This window comes from Carcharhinus amblyrhynchos, unplaced genomic scaffold, assembly GCF_965287045.1.
Source record: "Carcharhinus amblyrhynchos unplaced genomic scaffold, sCarAmb.v2.hapA chromosome_578, whole genome shotgun sequence".
NCBI lineage: Eukaryota > Metazoa > Chordata > Chondrichthyes > Carcharhiniformes > Carcharhinidae > Carcharhinus > Carcharhinus amblyrhynchos.
The window spans coordinates 68,222-92,410 of record NW_027650318.1 but is presented as its reverse complement, the minus strand read 5'-3'; the positions used below and the strand labels follow the sequence as shown (position 1 = coordinate 92,410).

General features: G+C 46.7%; 1 protein-coding gene across 1 annotated transcript in view; it reads left to right on the top strand.

The window, feature by feature from the left end:
• The window catches only part of sv2a (synaptic vesicle glycoprotein 2A), a 37,896-nt gene that overhangs the window by 7,085 nt on the left and 6,622 nt on the right, over nt 1–24,189 (top strand). The window contains exons 3-10 of the mRNA XM_080184145.1: nt 8,011–8,191; nt 16,342–16,493; nt 18,489–18,622; nt 19,767–19,856; nt 21,426–21,536; nt 21,664–21,752; nt 22,701–22,865; nt 23,631–23,764. Of these exons, the coding sequence (XP_080040271.1) occupies nt 8,011–8,191; nt 16,342–16,493; nt 18,489–18,622; nt 19,767–19,856; nt 21,426–21,536; nt 21,664–21,752; nt 22,701–22,865; nt 23,631–23,764 (1,056 nt within the window). The remainder of the gene's footprint in view (nt 1–8,010; nt 8,192–16,341; nt 16,494–18,488; nt 18,623–19,766; nt 19,857–21,425; nt 21,537–21,663; nt 21,753–22,700; nt 22,866–23,630; nt 23,765–24,189) is intronic.

Below are 24,189 nucleotides of genomic sequence, written 5' to 3'. Positions count from 1 at the left end.
CCGTGTGTGCAGCCGTCAGGGCCTACCCCTGTCCGTGTACGCAGGCAAGAGGCCCTGTCTCGTTGTGTGTACCTAGGTCTCTGGCCTTGCCCCATTCTGTGTACCTGGGCCTCAGGCTCTGTCCCACCCTGCTCTGTGTACCTGGACCCCAGGCCCTGTCCCGCTCTGTGTACCTGGACCCCAGGCCCTGTCCCGCTCTGCCCTGTGTACCTGGACCCCAGGCCCTGTCCCGCTCTGCCCTGTGTACCTGGACCCCAGGCCCTGTCCCGCTCTGCCCTGTGTACCTGGACCCCAGGCCCTGTCCCGCTCTGCCCTGTGTACCTGGACCCCAGGCCCTGTCCCGCTCTGCCCTGTGTACCTGGACCCCAGGCCCTGTCCCGCTCTGCCCTGTGTACCTGGACCCCAGGCCCTGTCCCGCTCTGCCCTGTGTACCTGGACCCCAGGCCCTGTCCCGCTCTGCCCTGTGTACCTGGACCCCAGGCCCTGTCCCGCTCTGTGTACCTGGACCTGCCTTGCTTTGTGCCCAGGCTCCACCCCCCCTTCTCTCTGGGATTCTCACTGCTCCCCAGTTGTTGTTTTAAAAATGATTCCTATTCACACCGACACAGATGAGCTTCTAATTATTGTGGGCAGGAAACGGCACAGCAGCACTGAAGGAGATGCTCAAATTCTCAAGGTGCTTTAGAGGCTGTTGGTGTCGCAGTTTGCAGTCATCTGTACCACAGCTCACAGTGACAGAGTAAGCCAGCCCTCCAGGAGCCAGAATAATAAAGAGAGGGCACAGTAAACCAGAGTAACCCAATAACATCCACACCTTGTTCAACCTCCCACTGCTCAGGGTCAAACATGATGCCGTGTTTTAGACAATCTGCTCTGGCGTCAGTTGCTGGGAGTTGGAGAACAACTGGCAATCCAAGGACATAGCTTCAATCTTCCCGGTATTTAATTGGAGGAAACTTCTCCTCATCCATTCGGGGAACCAGAGCTCCCTGCATGGTGAGGAAGATAAAGAATGTGATAGAAGACAGATACAGACTATATGTCAGGGGAATTCTTCAAATCAGAACCAGGCCAAAGGCAAGAAGTTGATAGAGGAAAATGAGATTGGCAACGAGAGAATATGAGATCAGAATGGCAGTTAATATATAAAAAGAAACCTTCTAGCATCATGTAAATAGTAAACAAGTAGGAAGAGCTGAGGTGGGTCTTATTAGTTTAAGTTTATTTATTAGTGTCACAAGTAAGGCTTACATTAACACTGCAATGAAGTTATTGTGAAAATCCCCTAGCCACCACACTCCGGGCCTGTTCAGGCACACTGAGGGAGAATTTAGCATGGTCAATCCACCCTAACCAGCACGTCTTTGGACACTAAGGGGCAATTTAGCATGGCCAATCCATCTAACCTACACATCTTTGGACACTAAGGGACAATTTAGCATGGCCAATCCACCCTAACCTACACATCTTTGGACACTAAGGGGCAATTTAGCATGGCCAATCCACCCTAACCTACACATCTTTGGACACTAAGGGGCAATTTAGCATGGCCAATCCACCCTAACCTGCACATCTTTGGACACTAAGGGACAATTTAGCATGGCCAATCCACCAAACCTGCACATCTTTGGACACTTAGGGGCAATTTGATATGGTCAATCCATCAAACCTGCACATCTTTGGTCTGTGGGAGGAAACTGGAGCACTCGAAGGAAACCCACGCAGACTCTGCACAGACAGTGACCGAATTCGGGAATCAAACCTGGGTCCCTGGCAATGAAAGGCAGCAGTGCTAACCACTGTGCCACCATGCCACATTAGGGACAAAGAGGTAACATAAGCTTAGAGCAGCAGGGCAAAGCTAGAATGCTAAATCAATGATCTGTACCAGTGAGTAAGGGAGAGAAAACTGACAAAACATCAATAGAAACAGAGATGGCAGAAGTAGTGGTTGGGTGAAAATTGATAGGCAGGAGGTACTGGAACGGCTGGTTGTCCTTGGAGTGGATAATTCACCTGGTCTGGATGGCTTGCATCCCAGTTGCTGAAGGAGATTGGGATGGAGAGAATGGAAGGGCTGGTCACCTTCTTCCACTCTTCCCTAGATCCTCAAAAGGTACCAGGGGATGGGAGAGTGGCAAATTTGACACCCTCATTCAAGAAAGAGTGTCAGGACATTCCTCACAAGTACAGGTCAGTTAGTTCAGCATCAGCGCTCGGTAAGGTTTTCAAACCAGAATCAGAGGTAAAGAACCAACAGACAGGTAAGAGGTTTGGGTGAAATAAGGAGGAGACAGCATGGATTTGGAATATTTTTGATTAATGTAACTCAATTTTCAGAAGAACTTACTGTCCAAAAGATATAGTGGGTTAGGATGTATTGGCCATGCTAAATTCTCCCTCAGTGTGCCCGAACAGACGCCGGAGTGTGGCAACCAGGGGATTTTCACATCAACTTCATTATAGTGTAAATGTCAGCCTACTTGTGACACTAGTAATAAGTAAACATTAAAAATTTTAAGGTGGACGAAGGATATGGAATCAATGTCTATATCAATTTCAAGTTAGTCTCTGACAAGGTATCACACAAAAGGCATGTTCACAAAACTGAGATACATGAAATAGGAGCAATCTCCAACTGTACTCACTGGATATGTTAAACAGATGTTCCTCAGTGTGTGGGAGAGAGTAGATAGTGGTGTTCCTCAGTGTATGGGGATAGTAGATAGTGGTGTTCCTCAGTGTGTGGGGGATAGTAGATAGTGGTGTTCCTCAGTCTGTGGGGGATAGTAGATAGTGGTGTTCCTCAGTGTGTGGGGATAGTAGATAGTGGTGTTCCTCAGTGTGTGGGGGAGAGTAGATAGTGGTGTTCCTCAGTGTGTGGGGAGAGTAGATAGTGGTGTTCCTCAGTGTGTGGGGGAGAGTAGATAGTGGTGTTCCTCAGTGTGTGGGGAGAGTAGATAGTGGTGTTCCTCAGTGTGTGGGGATAGTAGATAGTGGTGTTCCTCAGTGTGTGGGGGAGAGTAGATAGTGGTGTTCCTCAGTGTGTGGGGGAAGAGTAGATAGTGGTGTTCCTCAGTGTGTGGGGATAGTAGATAGTGGTGTTCCTCAGTGTGTGGGGGAGAGTAGATAGTGGTGTTCCTCAGTGTATGGGGATAGTAGATAGTGGTGTTCCTCAGTGTGTGGGGGATAGTAGATAGTGGTGTTCCTCAGTGTGTGGGGAGAGTAGATAGTGGTGTTCCTCAGTGTGTGGGGGAAGAGTAGATAGTGGTGTTCCTCAGTGTGTGGGGGAGAGTAGATAGTGGTGTTCCTCAGTGTATGGGGAGAGTAGATAGTGGTGTTCCTCAGTGTGTGGGGATAGTAGATAGTGGTGTTCCTCAGTGTGTGGGGGAGAGTAGATAGTGGTGTTCCTCAGTGTGTGGGGGAGAGTAGATAGTGGTGTTCCTCAGTGTGTGGGGAGAGTAGATAGTGGTGTTCCTCAGTGTGTGGGGAGAGTAGATAGTGGTGTTCCTCAGTGTGTGGGGGAGAGTAGATAGTGGTGTTCCTCAGTGTGTGGGGAGAGTAGATAGTGGTGTTCCTCAGTGTGTGGGGAGAGTAGATAGTGGTGTTCCTCAGTGTGTGGGGGAGAGTAGATAGTGGTGTTCCTCAGTGTGTGGGGATAGTAGATAGTGGTGTTCCTCAGTGTGTGGGGAGAGTAGATAGTGGTGTTCCTCAGTGTATGGGGATAGTAGATAGTGGTGTTCCTCAGTGTATGGGGATAGTAGATAGTGGTGTTCCTCAGTGTGTGGGGAGAGTAGATAGTGGTGTTCCTCAGTGTGTGGGGGAGAGTAGATAGTGGTGTTCCTCAGTGTGTGGGGGAGAGTAGATAGTGGTGTTCCTCAGTGTGTGGGGGAGAGTAGATAGTGGTGTTCCTCAGTGTGTGGGGGAGAGTAGATAGTGGTGTTCCTCAGTGTGTGGGGAGAGTAGATAGTGGTGTTCCTCAGTGTGTGGGGGAGAGTAGATAGTGGTGTTCCTCAGTGTGTGGGGGATAGTAGATAGTGGTGTTCCTCAGTGTGTGGGGGAGAGTAGATAGTGGTGTTCCTCAGTGTGTGGGGATAGTAGATAGTGGTGTTCCTCAGTGTGTGGGGATAGTAGATAGTGGTGTTCCTCAGTGTGTGGGGAGAGTAGATAGTGGTGTTCCTCAGTGTATGGGGATAGTAGATAGTGGTGTTCCTCAGTGTGTGGGGGAGAGTAGATAGTGGTGTTCCTCAGTGTGTGGGGGATAGTAGATAGTGGTGTTCCTCAGTGTGTGGGGAGAGTAGATAGTGGTGTTCCTCAGTGTGTGGGGGATAGTAGATAGTGGTGTTCCTCAGTGTGTGGGGATAGTAGATAGTGGTGTTCCTCAGTGTGTGGGGGAGAGTAGATAGTGGTGTTCCTCAGTGTGTGGGGAGAGTAGATAGTGGTGTTCCTCAGTGTGTGGGGGAGAGTAGATAGTGGTGTTCCTCAGTGTGTGGGGGATAGTAGATAGTGGTGTTCCTCAGTGTGTGGGGAGAGTAGATAGTGGTGTTCCTCAGTGTGTGGGGGATAGTAGATAGTGGTGTTCCTCAGTGTGTGGGGATAGTAGATAGTGGTGTTCCTCAGTGTGTGGGGGAGAGTAGATAGTGGTGTTCCTCAGTGTGTGGGGAGAGTAGATAGTGGTGTTCCTCAGTGTGTGGGGGGATAGTAGACAGTGGTGTTCCTCAGTGTGTGGGGGAGAGTAGATAGTGGTGTTCCTCAGTGTGTGGGGGAGAGTAGATAGTGGTGTTCCTCAGTGTGTGGGGATAGTAGATAGTGGTGTTCCTCAGTGTGTGGGGGAGAGTAGATAGTGGTGTTCCTCAGTGTGTGGGGGAGAGTAGATAGTGGTGTTCCTCAGTGTGTGGGGAGAGTAGATAGTGGTGTTCCTCAGTGTGTGGGGGATAGTAGATAGTGGTGTTCCTCAGTGTATGGGGATAGTAGATAGTGGTGTTCCTCAGTGTATGGGGATAGTAGATAGTGGTGTTCCTCAGTGTGTGGGGATAGTAGATAGTGGTGTTCCTCAGTGTATGGGGATAGTAGATAGTGGTGTTCCTCAGTGTATGGGGATAGTAGATAGTGGTGTTCCTCAGTGTATGGGGATAGTAGATAGTGGTGTTCCTCAGTGTGTGGGGGAGAGTAGATAGTAGCATTAACACTGCAACGAAATTACTGTGAAAATCCCCCAGTTGCCACACTCCGGCGCCTGTTCGGGTACACTGAGGGAGAATTTAGCTCAGCCAATGTACCTAACCAGCACGTCTTTCAGACTGTGGGAGGAAATCGGAGCACTCGGAGGAAACCCACACAGATATGGGGAGAATGTGCAAACTCCACATAGACAGTGGCCCAAGCTAGGAATCAAACCCGCTGTGAGGCTAACCACTGTGCCCCTACAGTGCAAAAGAAGGCCATTTGGTCTATCGAGTCTGCACTGACTCTTCAACAAAACATCCTAACCATGTTCTATCCCTGTAACCCCATGTATTTATCTCGCTAATCTCCCAGTCCTCACATCCTGGGGTATTAAGGGGCAATTTAACATGGTCAATCCCCCGAACCTACATCTTTGTACTGTGGATCTGCTGCTATATATAGGCCAGTCTGAGTAACAAACTGACCATGGCATAACCATGGCAAGCAGTAGTGAACCAGCTGGGTTTTTCAACCATTGATAATGTTTCATGATCACCGTTCCGGAGACTAGCTTTATATTCCAGATTTATTAATTACACTGAAATTCCACTAGATGCCATTGGTGGGATTTGAACCTGTGCCCCCAGAGCATTAGCTTGGATCCTGGTTTATTGGCCCAGTAACAGCACCATTACACTGCCATCTCCCCACTGGGAAGAGTATTCTAGCAAGCTGTATAACTAGGATGGATTTAAACTAAATAGTGGGGCGAGGGATCAGGTTTGGGAAAAGGTGATAAATGAAATTAAATGGGGCTGGCACAGTGGCTAGCATGGCTGCCTCCCAGCAGCAGGGACCTGGGTTTGATTCCATTCTCGGGTCACTGACTGTGTGGGTTTCCTCCAGGTGCTCCAGTTTCCTCCCACAGTCCAAACATGTGCAGGTTAAGTGGATTGGCCATGCTAAAATTAGTGGGGAGCATAAAAACTGACTAAATGTTTCTATAGATACGTAAAGAGAAGAAGATTGACAAAAACACGTCGACCCCTCACAGTCAGAAACAGAATTTATAACGGGGAATGAAGAAATGGATGAGGAATTAAATTTGTCCTTTGCTTCAGTCTTCACAAAGGAAGACATGAATAATGTACCAGAAGGTGCTGAGAGAGATGTGTTTTAGTGAGGAGCTGAAGGAAATCAGCACTAGGAGAGAAATGGTTTTGGGGAAATTGATGGGATTGAAGATGGATAAATCCTGATAATCTTCATCCCAGAGAACTTGAGGAAGTGGCCCTGGAAATAATAGATCCATTGGTGGTTATTTTCCAAAATTCTTTAGCCTCTGGACTAGTTCCTACAGATTGGAAGATAGCTAATGTAAGCTCGCTATTCAAAAAGGGAGATAGAGAGAAAACAGGGAACTATAGACCAGTGAGACTAACGCCAGGACTGGGGAAGTTTCTGGGGTCCATTATCAAGGATTTTATAACTCAGCATTTGGAAGGCAGTGGGATAATTAGACACAGTCAGCATGGATTTACAGAAGGGAAATCATGCTGGACAAATCTATTGGAATTCTTCAAGGATGTAACCAGTAGAGTTGACCGAGAGAACCAGTGGATGTTGTTTATTTAGACTTTCAGAAAGCTTTCCACAAGGTCTCACATAGCAGACTGCTGTGTAAAGTTAAAGCATAGAGATTGCAGGTAATGTGTTGTGATGGATAGAAAGCTGGTTAGCAGATAGGAAGCAAAGAGTTGGCATAAATGGGTTTTCTTCTGATCAGCAGTCAGTGAGTAGGGGCGATTCCATAGGGATCTGTGCTGGGACCCCGACTGTTCACATTATGTATGAATGATTTGGAAGAGGGAACTGAATGTATTATCTCCAAATTTGGAGATGATACAAAGTTGGGTGGGAGAGTGAGCTGTGAGGAGGATGCAGAGATGCTTCAGCGTGATTTGGATAGGCTGAGTGTGTGGGCATCTGCATAAATGGATAAAGGTGAGGTTATCCACTTTGGTAGCAATAATGGAAAGGTTTGAATGGGTGTAAATTGAGAGAGGTGGATACTCCTTGGAGTCCTCATGCATCAGTTGCTGAAAGTAAGCATGCAGGTACAGCAGGCAGTAAAGAAGGCAAATGGTTGTCCTTCATAGCGAGAGGATTTGAGTATAGCGATAGGGATGTTTTACTGCAATTGTATAGGGCATTAGTGAGGCCACACCTGGAGTATTGTGTGCAGTTTTGGTGTCCTTATCTGAGGAAGGATGTCCTTGCTATAGAGGGAATACAGCAAAGGTTCACCAGGCTGATTCCTGGGATGGCAGGTCTGTCATCTGAGCAGAAACTAAGTCAGTTGGGTTTATAGTCACTGGAGTTTAGAAGAGTGAGAGGGAATCTCACAGAAACTTATAAAATTCTAACAGAGTTAGACAGGGTAGATTCAGAAAGAATGTTCCCGATGGTGGGGGGAGTCCAGAACTAGGGGTCAGAGTTTGAGGATAAGGGGTAAACCTTTTAGAATTGAGATAAGGAGAAATTTCTTCACCAGAGGGTGGTGAATATGTGGAATTCACTACCACAGAAAAGAGTTGAGGCCAACACGTTGTGTGATTTCAAAAACGAATTAGATATAACTCTTGGGGCTAAAGGGATCGAGGGATATGAGGGGCAAGGGGGAAATCAGGATATTGAATTCAGGGATCAGGATATTGAATTCAATGATCAGCCATGATCAAAATGAATGGGAGAACATGCTCGAAGGGCTGAATGGCCTCCTCTTGCTTCTAGTTTCTATGTGTCTATGTGTCTCACTGGAAGTTCACTCTGTTTCTGTTGCAGGGCTGATTGTGTATTTGGGGATGATGGTGGGAGCGTTTCTTTGGGGAGGTCTCGCAGACAGGATGGGTCGCAGGCAGTGTCTGCTCATCTCCCTCTCGGTAAACAGCGTCTGTGCTTTCTTCTCATCCTTTGTACAAGGATACGGGACATTCCTCTTCTGCAGGCTTCTGTCTGGCGTTGGGTAAGGTAGACCTGCTCTGCTTCCTTGCTCTCTTTCTCAGGGTGAAAGCTACGTTGTGCTGGCCTGTTTCTCTGGGGATGAACCTCAGGGAAAGCCCCGGGCTGAGACCTGTCTGTTGATGTGAGGTCAATGGACGCTTCCTTTCAGCGCCTTACTGAGGGTTTGTTATGGGTTCAGAAAGTTGCTGGTCATCTCTGGTGACTTCAGAAATAACCTCACTGCCCGTCTAGTGTAGGAGGAGGTGGTGCATGCAGTGTCTGGCCAAGAGCAACTCATGTCTACAGTTGCTTCAGTAACTTGGGTTTCAGATAGAGGGAATCAGCCAGGGTTCCTGTTCTGATCACTGTCCAGTGATCCCTGGGTTAGAGAAAGAGGAAATCAGCCAGGGTTCCTGCTCCTGATCACTGTCCAGTACAAAAAGGCCTGTGTGTCTTGTGCACATCTATCTATGTACACCATTGTCTCAGCAACCATATCTTTCTGTCCGTATATTTGTTCACCTGTGCATGCAAACCTATCCTTTTACTTTTCATGGGATCTGAGAGTCTCTGGCAAGACTAAGACTAATTGCCCTCGACAAGGTGGTGGGTGAATTGCCTTCTTGAACCCGCTGCCATCCGATGTGGTGTAGGTACACACACAGTGCTGTTAGGGAGGGAATTCCAGGATTTTGACCCAGCGACAATGAAGGAACGGCCGATATATTTCCAACTCAGGATAGTGAGTGGATTGGAGGGGAACTTGCAGGTGTTCCCCATGTGCCTGCTGCCCTTGTCCTTCTAAGTGGTGTGAGTCACATGTTTGGAAGGTGCTGTCAGAGGAGCCTAGGTGAGTTGCTGCAGTGCATCTTATACACGTCACTGAGTGAGTAAATGTATAAGGTCCTGGATGAATCAAGCAGGCTGCTTTGTCCTGAATAGTGTCAAGCTTCTTGAGTCATAGAGAGAATCATAGAGCACCTACAGTACAGGAAGAGGCCATTCGGCCCATCAAAACTGCACCGACCATAATCCCACCCAGAGCCTACCCCCATATCCACCCATCAATCCCTCTAACCTATGCATCTCAGGACACTAAGGGCAATTTTCAGCATGGCCAGTCAACCTAATCCGCACATTTTTGGAATGTGGGAGGAAACCGGAGCACCCGGAGGAAACTGACGCAGGCATAGGGAGAACATGCAAACTCTACACAGACAGTGACCCAAGCCGGGAATCGAACTTGGGTCCCTGGTGCTGTGAAGCAGCAGTGCTAACTGCCATGCCATTGTGGCACGTGTTGTGAAAACTGCACTGCTTCTGGCAAGTGGAGAGTATTCCATCACACTCCTGACTTGTGCCTTGTAGATGGTGGATGGGATTTGGGGAATCTTCTCAAACTACAAATCTCCCAAATAGAACTGGCCCACACAGAGAGGTAACTCTGCTGTTTGTCCACTCCACTCTACATTGGCCAGGATGTAACCTTTTAATGGCGCAATCTCTTCTGTGTCTGAGTTTAAAATCATGTCAGCTAGTTTTAAAGGAAGGTGCTTCAGTTTTTGTTGGTGTGTAATCTCAGGAATTACAGATACAGCAGTGCTGGTATCAACCTCTGTCCTAAACTTAACTTTGGAATTATCCTGAATCTCTGTGACTCGCCTGTATGGATAAGACTTTGAAGCCCCTCATCACATTCTCCTTTTCACAGCGGTAATTCTTCCATGTTGTAAATTATTTTTGTAGAATGCAACATGTTCTTCTTGAAGATACCCAGATTCTTCTCCTGAATACTCTTCTCAAGAGAAATTCATCCAGCCCACATCTGACACATTTTTCCACAATTCTTGGATTTACTATCCTTGTTATAGAGTCATGAAGGTTTACAGCATGGAAAAAGGCCCTTCAGCCCAACCTCCATGCCACCCTTTTTTGAAAACCACTAAGCTAATCCCAATTGCCCACATTTGGCCCATATCCCTCTATACCCATTGTACCCATGTAAACATCTAAATGCTTTTTAAAAGATAAAATTGTACCCGCCTCTACTGCCACCTCTGGCAGCTCATTCCAGACACTTACACCCTGTGTGTGTCCCTGTAGTTCCTTTAAATCTTTCCCCTCTCACCTTAAACTTATGTCCTCTAGTTTCAGACTTAGGCCTTCCAGACTTTGGCTACTTACCTTATTTATGCCTCTCATGGTTTTATAGACCTCCATAACGTCAGCCCTCATCCTTCTAAGCCGCAGGGGAAAAAAGTCTCAGTCTATCCAGTGTCTCCTTAGAATTCACACCTTCTCCTTATAATTCAGACCTTTAGGTGTCCAGATCACCGACAACCTGTCCTGGTCCCCCCATGCCAACACTATAGTTAAGAAAGCCCCACCAACGCATTGACTTTCTCAGAAGAATAAAGAAATTTGACATGTCAGCTACGACTCTCACCAACTGTTACAGATGCCCCACAGAAAGCATTCTTTCTGGTTGTGTCACAGCTTGGTATGGGCTCCTGCTCTGTCCAAGACCGCAAGGAACTGCAAAAGGTCATGAATGTAGCCCAATCATCACGCAAACCAGCCTCCCATCCATTGACTCTGTCTACACTTCCTGCTGCCTTGGCAAAGCAGCCAAGATAATCAAGGACCCCACATACCCTGGACATTCCCCACCTGCTTCCACTGGAAAAAAAGTTACAGAAGTCTGAGGTCATGTACCAACTGACTCAAGAGCAGTTTCTTCCCTGCTGCCATCAGACTTTTGAATGGACCTACCTCACATTAAGCTGATCTTTCTCTACACCCTAGCTATGACTGTAACACTACAATTCTGCACCCTTTCCTTTCCTTCTCTATGGACGGTATGCTTTGTCTATGCAACGCGCAAGAAACAATACTTTTCGCTGCATCCCAATACATGTGACAACAATAAATCAAATTAAATCAAAATCAAATTCCAGTCCCAGTAACATCTTTGTCAATCTTGTTTGCACCCTTTCCAGTTTAATAACGTCCTTTCTATAGCAGGACAACCAAACTGACGGGAGCTGATGCAAACAACCCATCTGCAATTTTACTCGCTTGTACAAATTACTGAAAACATTCTGCAAAGAAACGCTGTGGTTAACTTCCATCATCCGAAGAACACATAGCGTCTAACTGACCTGCCAGTTTTCTTGCAGGCCCTAATGACTAGATGTATGTATTTTGTTTACTGTCTTCAGTTGGGGGCAGCATGGTCAGTACAGGCTTGGAGGGCTGAAGGGCCTTGTTCCTGTGCTGTAATTTTCTTTGTTCTGTCTCTGTCTTCCGAATACTGCCCTTTTGATTCTGGAGACTGATTGACTTAATGTGTTTTTTTTTCACAAAGGGCCGCAGCCCATACAGCAAAGCTTCCCTTCTTCTTAAATATGCCTGGAATCTCACCCTTCTCCGATCGGAAACCCCCTCCCCCACTCTTTTAGAACTACACAGAGAGCTTTTAGTCTCACTTGGCTTTCCTGTACTGGCACTTCAATCTTTAACCCAGTTGTTGCTTCTCCACAGCTTTCCAACATTCAAAATGCGAGGATGCAGAATTCTTTTTCCTGCCCAGGATCTTTTCTCAGTGGAACATAATCTTGATTTGTCGCCAGTTTTCTTTATGTAACTTTCTAATTATATTAGGCAGTTTTAAGTGCAAAATGTGGTTTGCACTTAAGAACAAAGAAAATTCCAGCACAGGAACAGGCCCTTCGGCCCCTCCAAGCCTGCACTGACCATGCTTCCCAACTGAACTAAAACCCCCTACCCTTCCGGAGACCATATCCCTCTATTCCCATGCTGTTCATGTATTTGTCTAGACGCCCCTTAAAACTCATTATCGTATCTGCTTCCACTCCCTCCCCCTGCACCGAGTACCAGGCACACACCACCCTCTGTGTAAAAAACCTGCCTCGTACATCTCCTTTAAACATTGCCTCTCGCACCTTAAACCTGTGCTCCCTAGTAATTGACTCTTCCACCCTGGGAAAAAGCTTCTGACTATCCACTTTGTCCATAAGAACATAAGAAATAGGAGCAGGAGTAGGCCATCTAGCCCTTTGAGCCTGCCCCGCCATTCAATAAGATCATGGCTGATCTGAAGTGGCTCAGTTCCACTTTCCCGCTTTCTCCCCTTAACCCTTAATCCCCTTGCCTACCAAAAACCTATCTACCCGTGTCTTAAATATACTTAGCGAGGTAGCCTCCACCACTTCAACGGCAGAGAATTCCAGAGATTCACCACCCTTTGAGTGAAGAAGTTCCTCCTCAACTCCGATCTAAACTGCCCCCCCCCCCCCTTATCTTGAGGCTGTGCCCTGTAGTCCTGCTGTCCTTTCTGAGCAGGAAGAGCCTCTCCACCTCTACCCTATCCATCCCTTTCATCATCTTATACGTCTCAATGAGATCTCCCCTCATCCTTCTAAACTCTAACGAGTACAAGCCCAGTCTATTCAGCCTCTCCTCATAGCTCAACCCCCTCAACTCCGGTATCAGCCTAGTGAACCTCCTCTGCACTCCCTCCAAGGCCAAAATATCCTTGCGCAAGTGCGGCGACCAAAACTGCACACAGTACTCCAGCTGCGGCCTAACCAATGCCCTATACAGTTGCAGCAAGACCTCCCTACTTTTATATTCAATCCCCCTCGCTATGAAGGCCAGTATCCCATTTGCCTTCCTGACCACCTGCTGCACCTGTAGGCTGGGTTTTTGCGACTCATGCACAAGGACCCCCAGGTCCCTCTGCACCGTAGCATGCTGCAGCTTTTCACCCTGTAAGTAGTAGTTCTTCCTACCATTATTCCTACCAAAGTGGATAACCTCACACTTGCCAACATTGTATTCCATCTGCCAGGTCCTCACCCACTCGCTCAGCCTATCTAGGTCCCTCTGCAGACTTTCCACACCCTCCACACAATTTGCTGTTCCACTTATCTTTGTGTCATCAGCAAATTTTGACACCTTACACTCGGCTCCCTCCTCCAGATCATCTATATAAATGGTAAATAGCTGAGGCCCCAGCACCCATGCCCCTCATAATCTTGTAGACTTCTATCAGGTCTCCCCTCAACCTCTGTCGCTCCAGTGAGAATAAACCAAGTTTCTCCAACTTCTCATAGCTAATGTCCTCCATACCAGACAACAACCTGGTAAATCTTTTCTGTATCCTCTCCAAAACCTCCATATCCATCTGATAGCGTGGTGACCAGAATTGAACACTATATTCCAAGTGCGGCCTGACTAAGGTTGCCAATTTTTAAACTTAAGCACGTAGATACAAACTAACAACAGATTTATTGAAGAAACTCTTACCTGTCGAGTGCAAGCTGAAATTAAACAGCAGCCTGTGCAACACCCCAATGACATCATCAGCTCATGTGACTGGCTCTTAAAGCAATCTGCAACCACTTAAATTTTTTTACACCTGCACTCTTCATTAAATCAGTGTTGTTCCCCTGGCTGGATGGTAATGTTAGAATGGGGAGTTTGACGGACCACGGGGTTACCGATTTAGGTTTTATACAACTCTTCTGCTACTGATGGCCCACGGCACCTCATGGGTGTCCAGTTTTACCAGATCTGTTCAAAATCTATCCCGTCTAGCCTGGGGTGGTGTGGTGCCACACAACATGATGGAGGGTAACCTCAATGGGAGGTCAGGACTTTATCTCTACAAGGGCTGTACCATGGCCACTCTGACTAATGCTATCATGGACAGATGCATCTGTTTCAGGTTGAATATTGAGCATAAGGTCAAATAGGTTTTTCCCCTCTTGCTAGTTCTTTGACCACCTCCCACAGATCCAGCCTAACAGCTATGTACTTTAGGATTCGGCCAGCTCAGTCAGAGCGGTGCTACTGAGCTATTCTTCAAGATGGACATTGAAATCCCCCATACAGAGTACATAAAGTGCATTTATCACCTTCAGTGATGCTACCAATTGATGTACATGGAAGAGAACTGGTTCATTAGCCAAGGAAGCACAGTCGCTGGTAATCATCACATTTCCTTGCCCGGATCTGACCTGATGCCAGAAGACCTGATGGGTTCTAGAATCAATGTTAAGGAGTCCCATAGCAACTCCTGCACGACTATATGCCACTGTGCCACTGTCTCTGGTGGGCCTGGACACACCTAGGTTTGGTGATGTCTGCGACATCTCCTGGAAGGTATGATTCTGCTGCTTAACCAGACTGTGGGATTCTCAGTGCCCTCCCAGTTTTGGCACCAGAACCCTGATGATCGTGAAGTAGGGAAAGGGTGAATGCATTTTGTACCTGAGGAAGGGAAAGGGTTAATGGATTTTGTATCTAGAATATGTCACAAACATAATCCTTCATCATGACTGATCTTCTCAAGCTTATACTGCTCCTGGGAGTAATGTGTTATTTGTACATGTCTTACATGCTTTAACTCTCATTTTTATAAAGACAGATAGTTTAATGTGGCTGTTATTTTGTAGACTTTGCAAATATTACCTATTTGTGTTAGTTGGACATTATTACACAGATGGTAGTTTACGATACTGGCTTTTAACAGGAAGAGTCCTGCTGGGACAGCCGCGATCGCACAAGTAACTTCAAAGACAGGGATGCCTGTACTGCTACAGAAGGGTTTTGAATCGTGACCGGATTAAGCCTGAGTCATGACTGCAGCTGTCAGCTGGACAATAATCTCTGAAGCTAAATCATGACCAGGGAAGGAAGACCTGGAGGTCTGGCAGGAATTGGAACTTTGAATTGTGATTACTGCTGGAGCTCATGATATATAAATGCCCACTTGTGTTTGTGTTCTATGGGAAGTCTAGTAGTCCATTATAAGGAACCAGTTCTCCCAAAACTCTGGAATAAACACCAGAGTTTTGAAATAAAAGCTACTGTACTTTGACTCACTAACAATCTCAGAGGTATTATTTTACCTACAACGGTCGTGAGGCGGACATTGCAAGGAATTCAGAACTGGTGCCTAGGTCAATACTGTACGGTCTATCTGGATTAATTCCTTTTTGACGTTGTAGCAGTTCAATAGCCCAGTTCAGAGGGCATTTAAGAATCAACCATATTGCTGTGGGTCTGGCGTCACATTTAAACAAGACCACTAGATGACAGACTTTCTTCCAGGAAGAAAGTTAGTGAACCAGATGGGTTTTTACAATAATTAATGGCAATTTTATACTTATTATTACTGAGGACAGCTTTCAACTTCAGACTTTTTTTTCTTAAAATTGAATTTAATTTCCTCTGGCTACCTCAGTGGGATTCTCTCTTCCACCTTCTTCCTTGGGAAAAAGACACAAAAGCCTGAGGTCACGTACCAACCGACTCAAGAACAGCTTCTTCTCTGCTGCTGTCAGACTTTTGAATGCACCTACCTCGCTTTAAGTGGATCTTTCTCTGCACCCGAGCTATGGCTGTAACACTTCATTCTGCACTCTTTCCTTTTTTATGAATGGTATGCTTTGTCTGTATAGTGTGCCAGAAACAATACTTTTTATTGTGTTAATACATGTGACAATAATAAATCAAATATTAAGTTGATCTTTCTCTACACCCTAGCTGTGACTGTAACACTACATTCTGCACCCTCTCCTTTCCTTCTCTATGAACAGTATGATTTGTCTGTATAGCGCACAAGAAACAATACTTTTCACTGTATCCCAATACATGTGACAATAATAAATCAAATATTAAGTTGATCCTTCTCTACTCCTTAGTTGTGACTGTAACACTACATTCTGCATCTTCTCCTTTCCTTTCTATGAACGGTATGCTTGGTCTGTATAGTGCACAAAAAACAATACTTTTCACTCTGTAATTCATGTGAGAATAATAAATCAAATCAAATCAAAATTTGAAGCCATGTCCCCAGGATAATAGCTTGGGGACATGGATTACTAGTACGATGACGTTATCTCGATGCCACCATCCACCCTGAATATGTATGTCCATTTGTCCATCTGCTGAGGACAGGATAGTTTAGGGCTTGAGTGGGAGTCCTCGAAGGAATTGAGTAGATCCTATGATATCCAGCAAGGGTACAATGGGCTGAATGGCCTCCTCCTGGGATGTATCATACGAAGATTCTGTGACATAGTGATCTGATGAGGCAGAGTGGATTGTTCTGTAACCAGGCTCTTTTCTCACTCGCTCTAGAATTGGCGGCTCCATTCCCATCGTGTTTTCCTACTTCTCGGAGTTCCTAGCCCAGGAGAAGCGAGGGGAGCACCTGAGTTGGCTTTGCCTCTTCTGGATGATTGGAGGAATCTATGCCTCAGCAATGGCCTGGGCAATCATCCCTCACTATGGTAAGGACATCAATGCTCAGGTAGGAGCAGTGAGAAGGGCTCAAAGACCTGACGATACAGAGAGAAAAGGGGCAGTCTGGCCAACATTCTCCATAAAACTAGGTCTGGAACCCCAATCCTCAAGTAGCAGACATGACACCAGCAAGTGAAATACAAATAACCCCGAGCTGTACTTGTCCTGGGAGTGTTTGATGGAGGGACAGTGTAGAGGGAGCTTTACTCTGTATCTAACCCCGTGCTGTACCTGTCCTGGGAGTGTTTGATGAGGACAGTGTAGAGGGAGCTTTACTCTGTATCTAACCCCGTGCTGTACCTGTCCTGGGAGTGTTTGATGGGGGACAGTGTAGAGGGAGCTTTACTCTGTATCTAACCCCGTGCTGTACCTGTCCTGGGAGTGTTTGATGAGGACAGTGTAGAGGGAGCTTTACTCTGTATCTAACCCCGTGCTGTACCTGTCCTGGGAGTGTTTGATGGGGACAGTGTAGAGGGAGCTTTACTCTGTATCTAACCCCGTGCTGTACCTGTCCTGGGAGTGTTTGATGGAGGGACAGTGTAGAGGGAGCTTTACTCTGTATCTAACCCTGTGCTGTACCTGTCCTGGGAGTGTTTGATGGGGGGACAGTGTAGAGGGAGCTTTACTCTGTATCTAACCCCGTGCTGTACCTGTCCTGGGAGTGTTTGATGGAGGGACAGTGTAGAGGGAGCTTTACTCTGTATCTAACCCTGTGCTGTACCTGTCCTGGGAGTGTTTGATGGGGGACAGTGTAGAGGGAGCTTTACTCTGTATCTAACCCTGTGCTGTACCTGTCCTGGGAGTGTTTGATGGGGACAAGTGTAGAGGGAGCTTTACTCTGTATCTAACCCTGTGCTGTACCTGTCCTGGGAGTGTTTGATGGGGACAGTGTAGAGGGAGCTTTACTCTGTATCTAACCCCGTGCTGTACCTGTCCTGGGAGTGTTTGATGTAAACACAGTAAAAAGTCTGACAACACCAGGTTTTAGTCCAACTGATTTATTTGATAATAGACTCACAAGCTTTCGAGGTTTCCCTCTTCGTCAGGTGAATGGAGAGTTCTGGCCTCTGACAGAGCATATAAAGCACAGACAGTTTAGAGGTTACTGATTAGAATGCGAATCCTTACACCTAACCTGCTGTTCAAGACCTGAAGTGGCTGACAATATGAGTGGAAGGAGCACTGATCACAGGTTAAAGAGATGTGTATTGTCTCCAGACAGTACAGTAAGTGAGGTTTTGCAAACCCAGGCAAGTCACGGGGGTTACAGATAGTGCGATGGGGACAGTGTAGAGGGAGCTTTACTCTGTATCTAACCCCATACTGTACCTGTCCTGGGAATGTTTGATGGGGACAGTGCAGAGGGAGCTTTACTCTGTATCTAACCCTGTGCTGTACCTGTCTTGGAAGTCTTTGATGGGGGACAGTGTAGAGGGAGCTTTACTCTGTATCTAACCCCGTGCTGTACCTGTCCTGGAAGTGTTTGATGGGGGACAGTGTAGAGGGAGCTTTACTCTGTATCTAACCCTGTACCTGTCCTGGGATCTAATCACTATTGGGATATCTTACACTGAGTGCAGCTTAAGGTTGTGTTTGATTATGCTAAGTGATTTGTTAACATGCTAGATCCCCTGTAAAATGTGGTGACATTGTAACTCAATCCTTCTCTCTGTAACTCTCTGCCTCTTCTTTCTCTATCTATTGCACTCTCCTCACTGGTGGAAATTTCTGCCTATTTGACTGCTGCCATCTTCCTTTGCACTGGCTTTTCATTCTCTCATCGACATCTGTTCTCCTTTATCCCATCTTATCAACCCCACTTCTCACCGACACTGCTCCCTCCCTTCATCTGCCTCTCCATCATTACCTCCTCTTCCTCCCATTCCACTCCCACTCCCCACGCAATCTTGACTCTCCCACCTTCTCCCCCTCCCCATTACTCTCCTACCCTATTCCCCTTTCTTTCCTCCCTTTCCTTCCAGGCTGGAGTTTCCAGATGGGATCAGCGTACCAGTTCCACAGCTGGCGAGTCTTTGTCCTTGTTTGTGTCTTCCCTTCAGTCTTTGCGATTGTGGCCCTCAACTTCATGCCTGAGAGTCCTCGCTTCTACCTAGAGGTAACTGCCTGCTGTTACCCCTCCGTCAACACACGCTTGCTTGCAATCCTTAGCACTTCTCAGAGGCATGAGTCTTGGCAAGCTTATATTTGCGTAGAGAGAGCTTTACTCTGTATCTAATCCTGTGCTGTACCTGTTCTGGGAGTGTTTGATGGGGCAGTGTAGAGGGAGCTTTACTCTGTATCTAATCCTGTGCTGTACCTGTTCTGGGAGTGTTTGATGGGGACAGTGTAGAGGGAGCTTTACTCTGTATCTAACCCCATGCTGTACCTGTCCTGGGAGTGTTTGATGGGGACATTGTACAGGAAGCTTTACTCTGTATCTAACACCGTACTGTTCATGTCCTGGGAAGGGGGACAGTGTAGAGGGAGCTTTACTCTGTATCTAACCCCATGCTGTACCTGTCCTGGGAGTGTTTGATGGGGGGACAGTGTAGAGGGAGCTTTACTCTGTATCTAACCCTGTGCTGTACCTGTCCTGGGAGGATTTGATGGGGGCAGTGTAGAGGGAGCTTTACTCTGTATCTAACCCCGTGCTGTACCTGTCCTGGGAGTGTTTGATGGGGGGGACAGTGTAGAGGGAGCTTTACTCTGTATCTAACCCCGTGCTGTACCTGTCCTGGGAGGGTTTGATGGGGGCAGTGTAGAGGGAGCTTTACTCTGTATCTAACCCCGTGCTGTACCTGTCGTGGGCTGTTAACCAATTTAAAGCAAGTATGCCAAGGTTTGCGAACTATATTTACAGTAAGTCTATGGGAAGACAGTTGCTTCCTTGGAACTAAATAGTGATAAGTTAGAAATTAGATTTTTTTTAATGTTTAAAGATTGTTCAGCTGTTAAGAGTTAAGCTACTTAATTTTATTTGAGCTATTGTAGTGAATAAAGCTTGTTTTGATTTTCAAAGATCCCTAATTTGTCCATGGATTCACTCCTGGAGCGAAGGATCCTTTCCTCACATTTATGCCAAAATGTTAAGAAGTGTTGGGGTTTAATCTGACTGTGGTTCAGGGCCAGGATCCAAACAATAGGTACAAAATGGTGCTCTGCTGGAAAGGAGTCTGCACAGCTCCCATTCCAGGAATGGCCAGGCAGAGGCAGGGATGAATAGTCTGGAGAAAGTGTAATGGAGAATTTTCTTCTGACAGAATGGGAAACATGACGAGGGCTGGATGATTCTTAAACAGGTTCATGACACCAACATGAGGGCCAAAGGCTTCCCGGAGAGAGTTTTCTCTGTGAGTATCTTCATTTGGTCACAATTCACTTCACTGCACACCCGAGCCAATGGTTTAGCCTTGTAAAATTGTGACAAAGCAGATTAATTTCATTAACCCAGTCCCAGATTCCCACACTCTCTAACCCAGGGATTACTGGACAGTGATCAGGAACAGGAACCCTGACTGATTTCCCCTCTCTCTAACCCAGGGATCACTAGACAGTGATCAGGAGCAGGAACCCTGGCTGATTTCCCCTCTCTGTAACCCAGGGATCACTGGACAGTGATCAGGAGCAGGAACCCTAGCTGATTCCCCCTGTCTCTGACAGTGCATGCTGCAGCACACACTGCAGCAACAATGCACTGCTGGTGGAAGGAGTGTCCAAGGCAGAGGTTATGTTGCTGATCAAACAGGTTGCTTAGCCCAAGATGGCAACACGGTGGCACAGTGGATTAGCACTGCTGCCTCACAGTGCCAGGGACTCGGGTTTGATTCCCGGCAGCACAGTGGTTAGCACTGCTGCCTCACAGTGCCAGGGACTCGGGTTCGATTCCTGGCAGCACAGTGGTTAGCACTGCTGCCCCACAGTGCCAGGGACCCAGGTTTGATTTCCAGTTTGGGTCACTGTCTGTGCGGACACTGCACATTCTTCCCTTGTCTGTGTGGGTTTCCTCTAGGTGCTCCAGTTTCCTCCCACACTCCAAAAGATGTGCAGGTTAGATGGATTGGCCATGCTAAATTGCCCCTTAGTGTCAGGAGGATTAGCTAGGGTAAATGTATGGGGTTATGGGGATAGGGTCTGGGTGGGATTGTAGTCGATACAGACTTGTTGGGCTGAATGGCCTCCTTCTTCACTGTCAGAATTCTGTGATTCTATGCTATCAAGCTTCTTGACTGTTATGCCAGCTACACTTACCCACTCGTTCCTAATTTAAGGTGAGGGTGGCTCAATGAACAGTTTGAAAGTGAGTTGCTGACTGCTATGTGATCTGTGGGTTTTATTCATTTCCAGTCATACTGCTTGCAATAAACTGAACTTGATCATTTTTCTCAAGCTTCACAAATTTTCCATACACCTTGAACGATGAAGAATGTAGCACGGTTAGTTATATTATTCTGCATGCCAACAGCTCATTATTTATCCAGCTATGGTGTTTGGGGAATTATGGCATTCCCATGCTGTACCTGTCCATGTTGCAGCTTTATAGAACCTTAGTTAGACCATACTTGGAATATAGTGTTCACTTCTGGTCACCATATTACCAGAAGGATGTGGAGGCTTTGGAGAGGGTACAGAAAAGATTTACCAGGATGTTGCCTGATATGGAGGGTATTAGCTATGAGGAGAGGTTGGAGAAACTTGGTTTGTTCTCACCAGAGCGACAGAGGTTGAGGGGAGACCTGATAGAAGTCTACAAGATTATGAGGGGCATGGACAGAATGGATAGTCAGAAGCTTTTTCCCAGGTGGAAGAGTCAATTACCAGGGAGCACAGGTTTAAAGCGGGAGGGGCAAGGTTTAAAGGAGATGTACGAGGCAGATTTTTTAGTAAGAAGATCTAGAGATTGATTGTCTGTCTTTCCACAGGTCACTCACATTAAAACACCCAAACAGTTAGATGAGCTGATCGAGATCCAGTCGGATACAGGCACCTGGTATCGACGTTGGCTAGTCCGCTTCACCAACCTCTTTCAGCAGGTACGGATCCCAGAGAAAGCCGTTAAACGTCATGTGGAGAAAGGCTTTCTCTGATGGGTAGTAGAAGCAGACCCGGTGTGGGACTGAGTGTAATACATTCATCTCGCATCTGCTTCTCTTGTTGCAGGTTCGGAATAACTTCCTACAGTGTTTCTCGATCCAGTACCGTCGCACAACCTTGCTTATGATGGCAGTCTGGTTCACAATGGCCTTCAGGTCGGTTTGTGATGCAGTGCTGAGTAACTCATTCATTAAGTGAGAGTCAGTGAATGTTAGAGATTGTTGCTGACTCATTCGCCCCAAACACACCATGGTTACCCTATTCCATCACAGAAAATCAGAACTGTTACAGTGTAGGAGGCCATTTGACCCATCATGTCTGCACTCGCACCTCAGTAAATAAGCAATCCATGCGCCATTCTCCTACTGGTGGGACAGTGTAGAGTGAGCTTTACTCTGTATCTAGCCCCATGCTGTACCTGTCCTGGGAATGTTTGATGGGGGACAGTGCAGAGGGAGTTTTACTCTGTATCTAACCCCGTGCTGTACCTGTCCTGGGAGTGTTTGATGGGGGACAGTGTAGAGGGAGCTTTACTCTGTATCTAACCCCATGCTGTACCTGTCCTGGGAATGTTTGATGGGGGACAATGTAGAGGGAGTTTTACTCTGTATCTAACCCTGTGCTGTACCTGTCCTGGGAGTGTTTGATGGGGACAGCGTAAAGAGAGCTTTACTCTGTATCTATCCCCATGCTGTACCTGTCCTGGGAGCGTTTGATAGGGCAATATAAAAGGGAGCTTTACTCTGTATCTAACTCCATGCTGTACCTGCGCTGGGAGTGTTTGGTGGGGGACAGTGCAGAGGGAGCTTTACTCTGTATCTAACCCTGTGTTGTACCTGTCCTGGGAGTGTTTGATGGGGGCAGTGTAGAGGGAGCTTTACTCTGTAATTAGCCCTGTGCTGTACCTGTCCTGGGAATGTTTGATGGGGGACAGTGTAGAGGGAGCTTTACTCTGTATCTAACCCTGTGCTGTACCTGTCCTGGGAGTGTTACATGAGACAGTATGGAGAGCGCTGTACTCTGTATCTAACCTGATGATTCTGAAATGAAACCCGAGCGTGACTACCGCCACATCCTGCTGATGTAAGCTCTGTATTCCTCAGTTACTATGGGCTGACTGTTTGGTTCCCGGATATGATCAAACATTTGCAGATGATGGAGTACTCCTCACGCACTAAAGTTTTCTACAAGGAAAAGGTTGAACATTTCACCTTTAACTTCACACTGGAAAATCAAGTTCACAAGAATGGTGATTACTATAATGACAAGTAAGTATCCAGAGAAGTACCTAAATAGAATGGGATTCTTCAGAGTGATGTTAGTGGGTCACTGAGGATACATGCCCGTACTTTAGCTGTTAGCTCTCAGACAGTTCCACCTTGAAGGGATAGGGGTGAACTGACATTATTTCCCTGCTGGATTCTGGACTCAGATCCCTCTCAGGCTTCATAGAACAACCAGAAACCTGGCTGTTTTCTTGTTCTCTGGGACCTGGTGTCCATTTGAAGCTGAGGTTAGGGGTTAAGCTGTTTACTACTCAGGGTGGCGTATATAAACACTACTCATTTACACATTGCAGCGGCCATTACCTTGCTGTCTGCTTTGTTACCATAGAATTCCTACAGTGCAGGAGGAGGCCATTTGGCCCATCGATTCTGCACGGACTCTCCAAAAGAACATCTTGTCTAGGCCCTGCTCTATCCCTATAACCCCACATATTTACCATGGTCAATCCACCTAAACTATACAACTTTGGACACCGAGGTGCAATTCATCATGGCCAATCCACCAAACCTGCACAGCTTTGTACTGTGGGAAGAAACCCATGCAGGCACGGGGACAATGCGCAAACTTCACATAGACATCCAAGCTTGGAATCGAACCCGGGTCCCTGGAGCTGAGGCAGTCGTGCTAACCACTGTGTCACCGTGCCGCTTGTTGTACTGATTTATAGTGTGGTGCAGTGATGATATCTCTCTCAGACTGTGTTTTGGGTCCCTGTTAAGATCCAATCTTCTTTTTGTTCTGGGCAGGTTTATTGGAATGAAGCTGAAATCAGTGATATTTGAAGATTCTCTTTTTGAAGAATGTTATTTTGAAGACATTACCTCCAGTAACAGTTTCTTTAAAAACTGCACCTTTATCTCAACACTCTTCTACAATACAGGTTCATTAGCTTGTTTTTGCACTTCTTGTCTCAATCTCCTGCTCTTTAACCCTCACCTTCACTGTCTTGCTGGATGCTGGGAGGATGTAGGTGAAAGGATCTGATATTGTGTGTCCTTCAGCTGCAGTACACGTTTAGTCAATGGATCTGTGGTTGAATGAGGGAGAGCATATGTGCGTATGTGTTTATGATGCAGAGATGCTGGCGTTGGACTGGGGTGAACACAGTAAGAAGTCTCACAACACCAGGTTAAAGTCCAACAGGTTTATTTGGTAGCAAACGCCACTAGCTTTCAGGCTTTTTCCCCATCATCAGGTGAGTGGGGAGTTCTGATCATAGAGCATATAAGACACACACTCAGTTTACAAAATACTGATTAGAATGCAAGTCTTTGCAGCTAATCAAGTCTTAAAGGTGCAGACAAT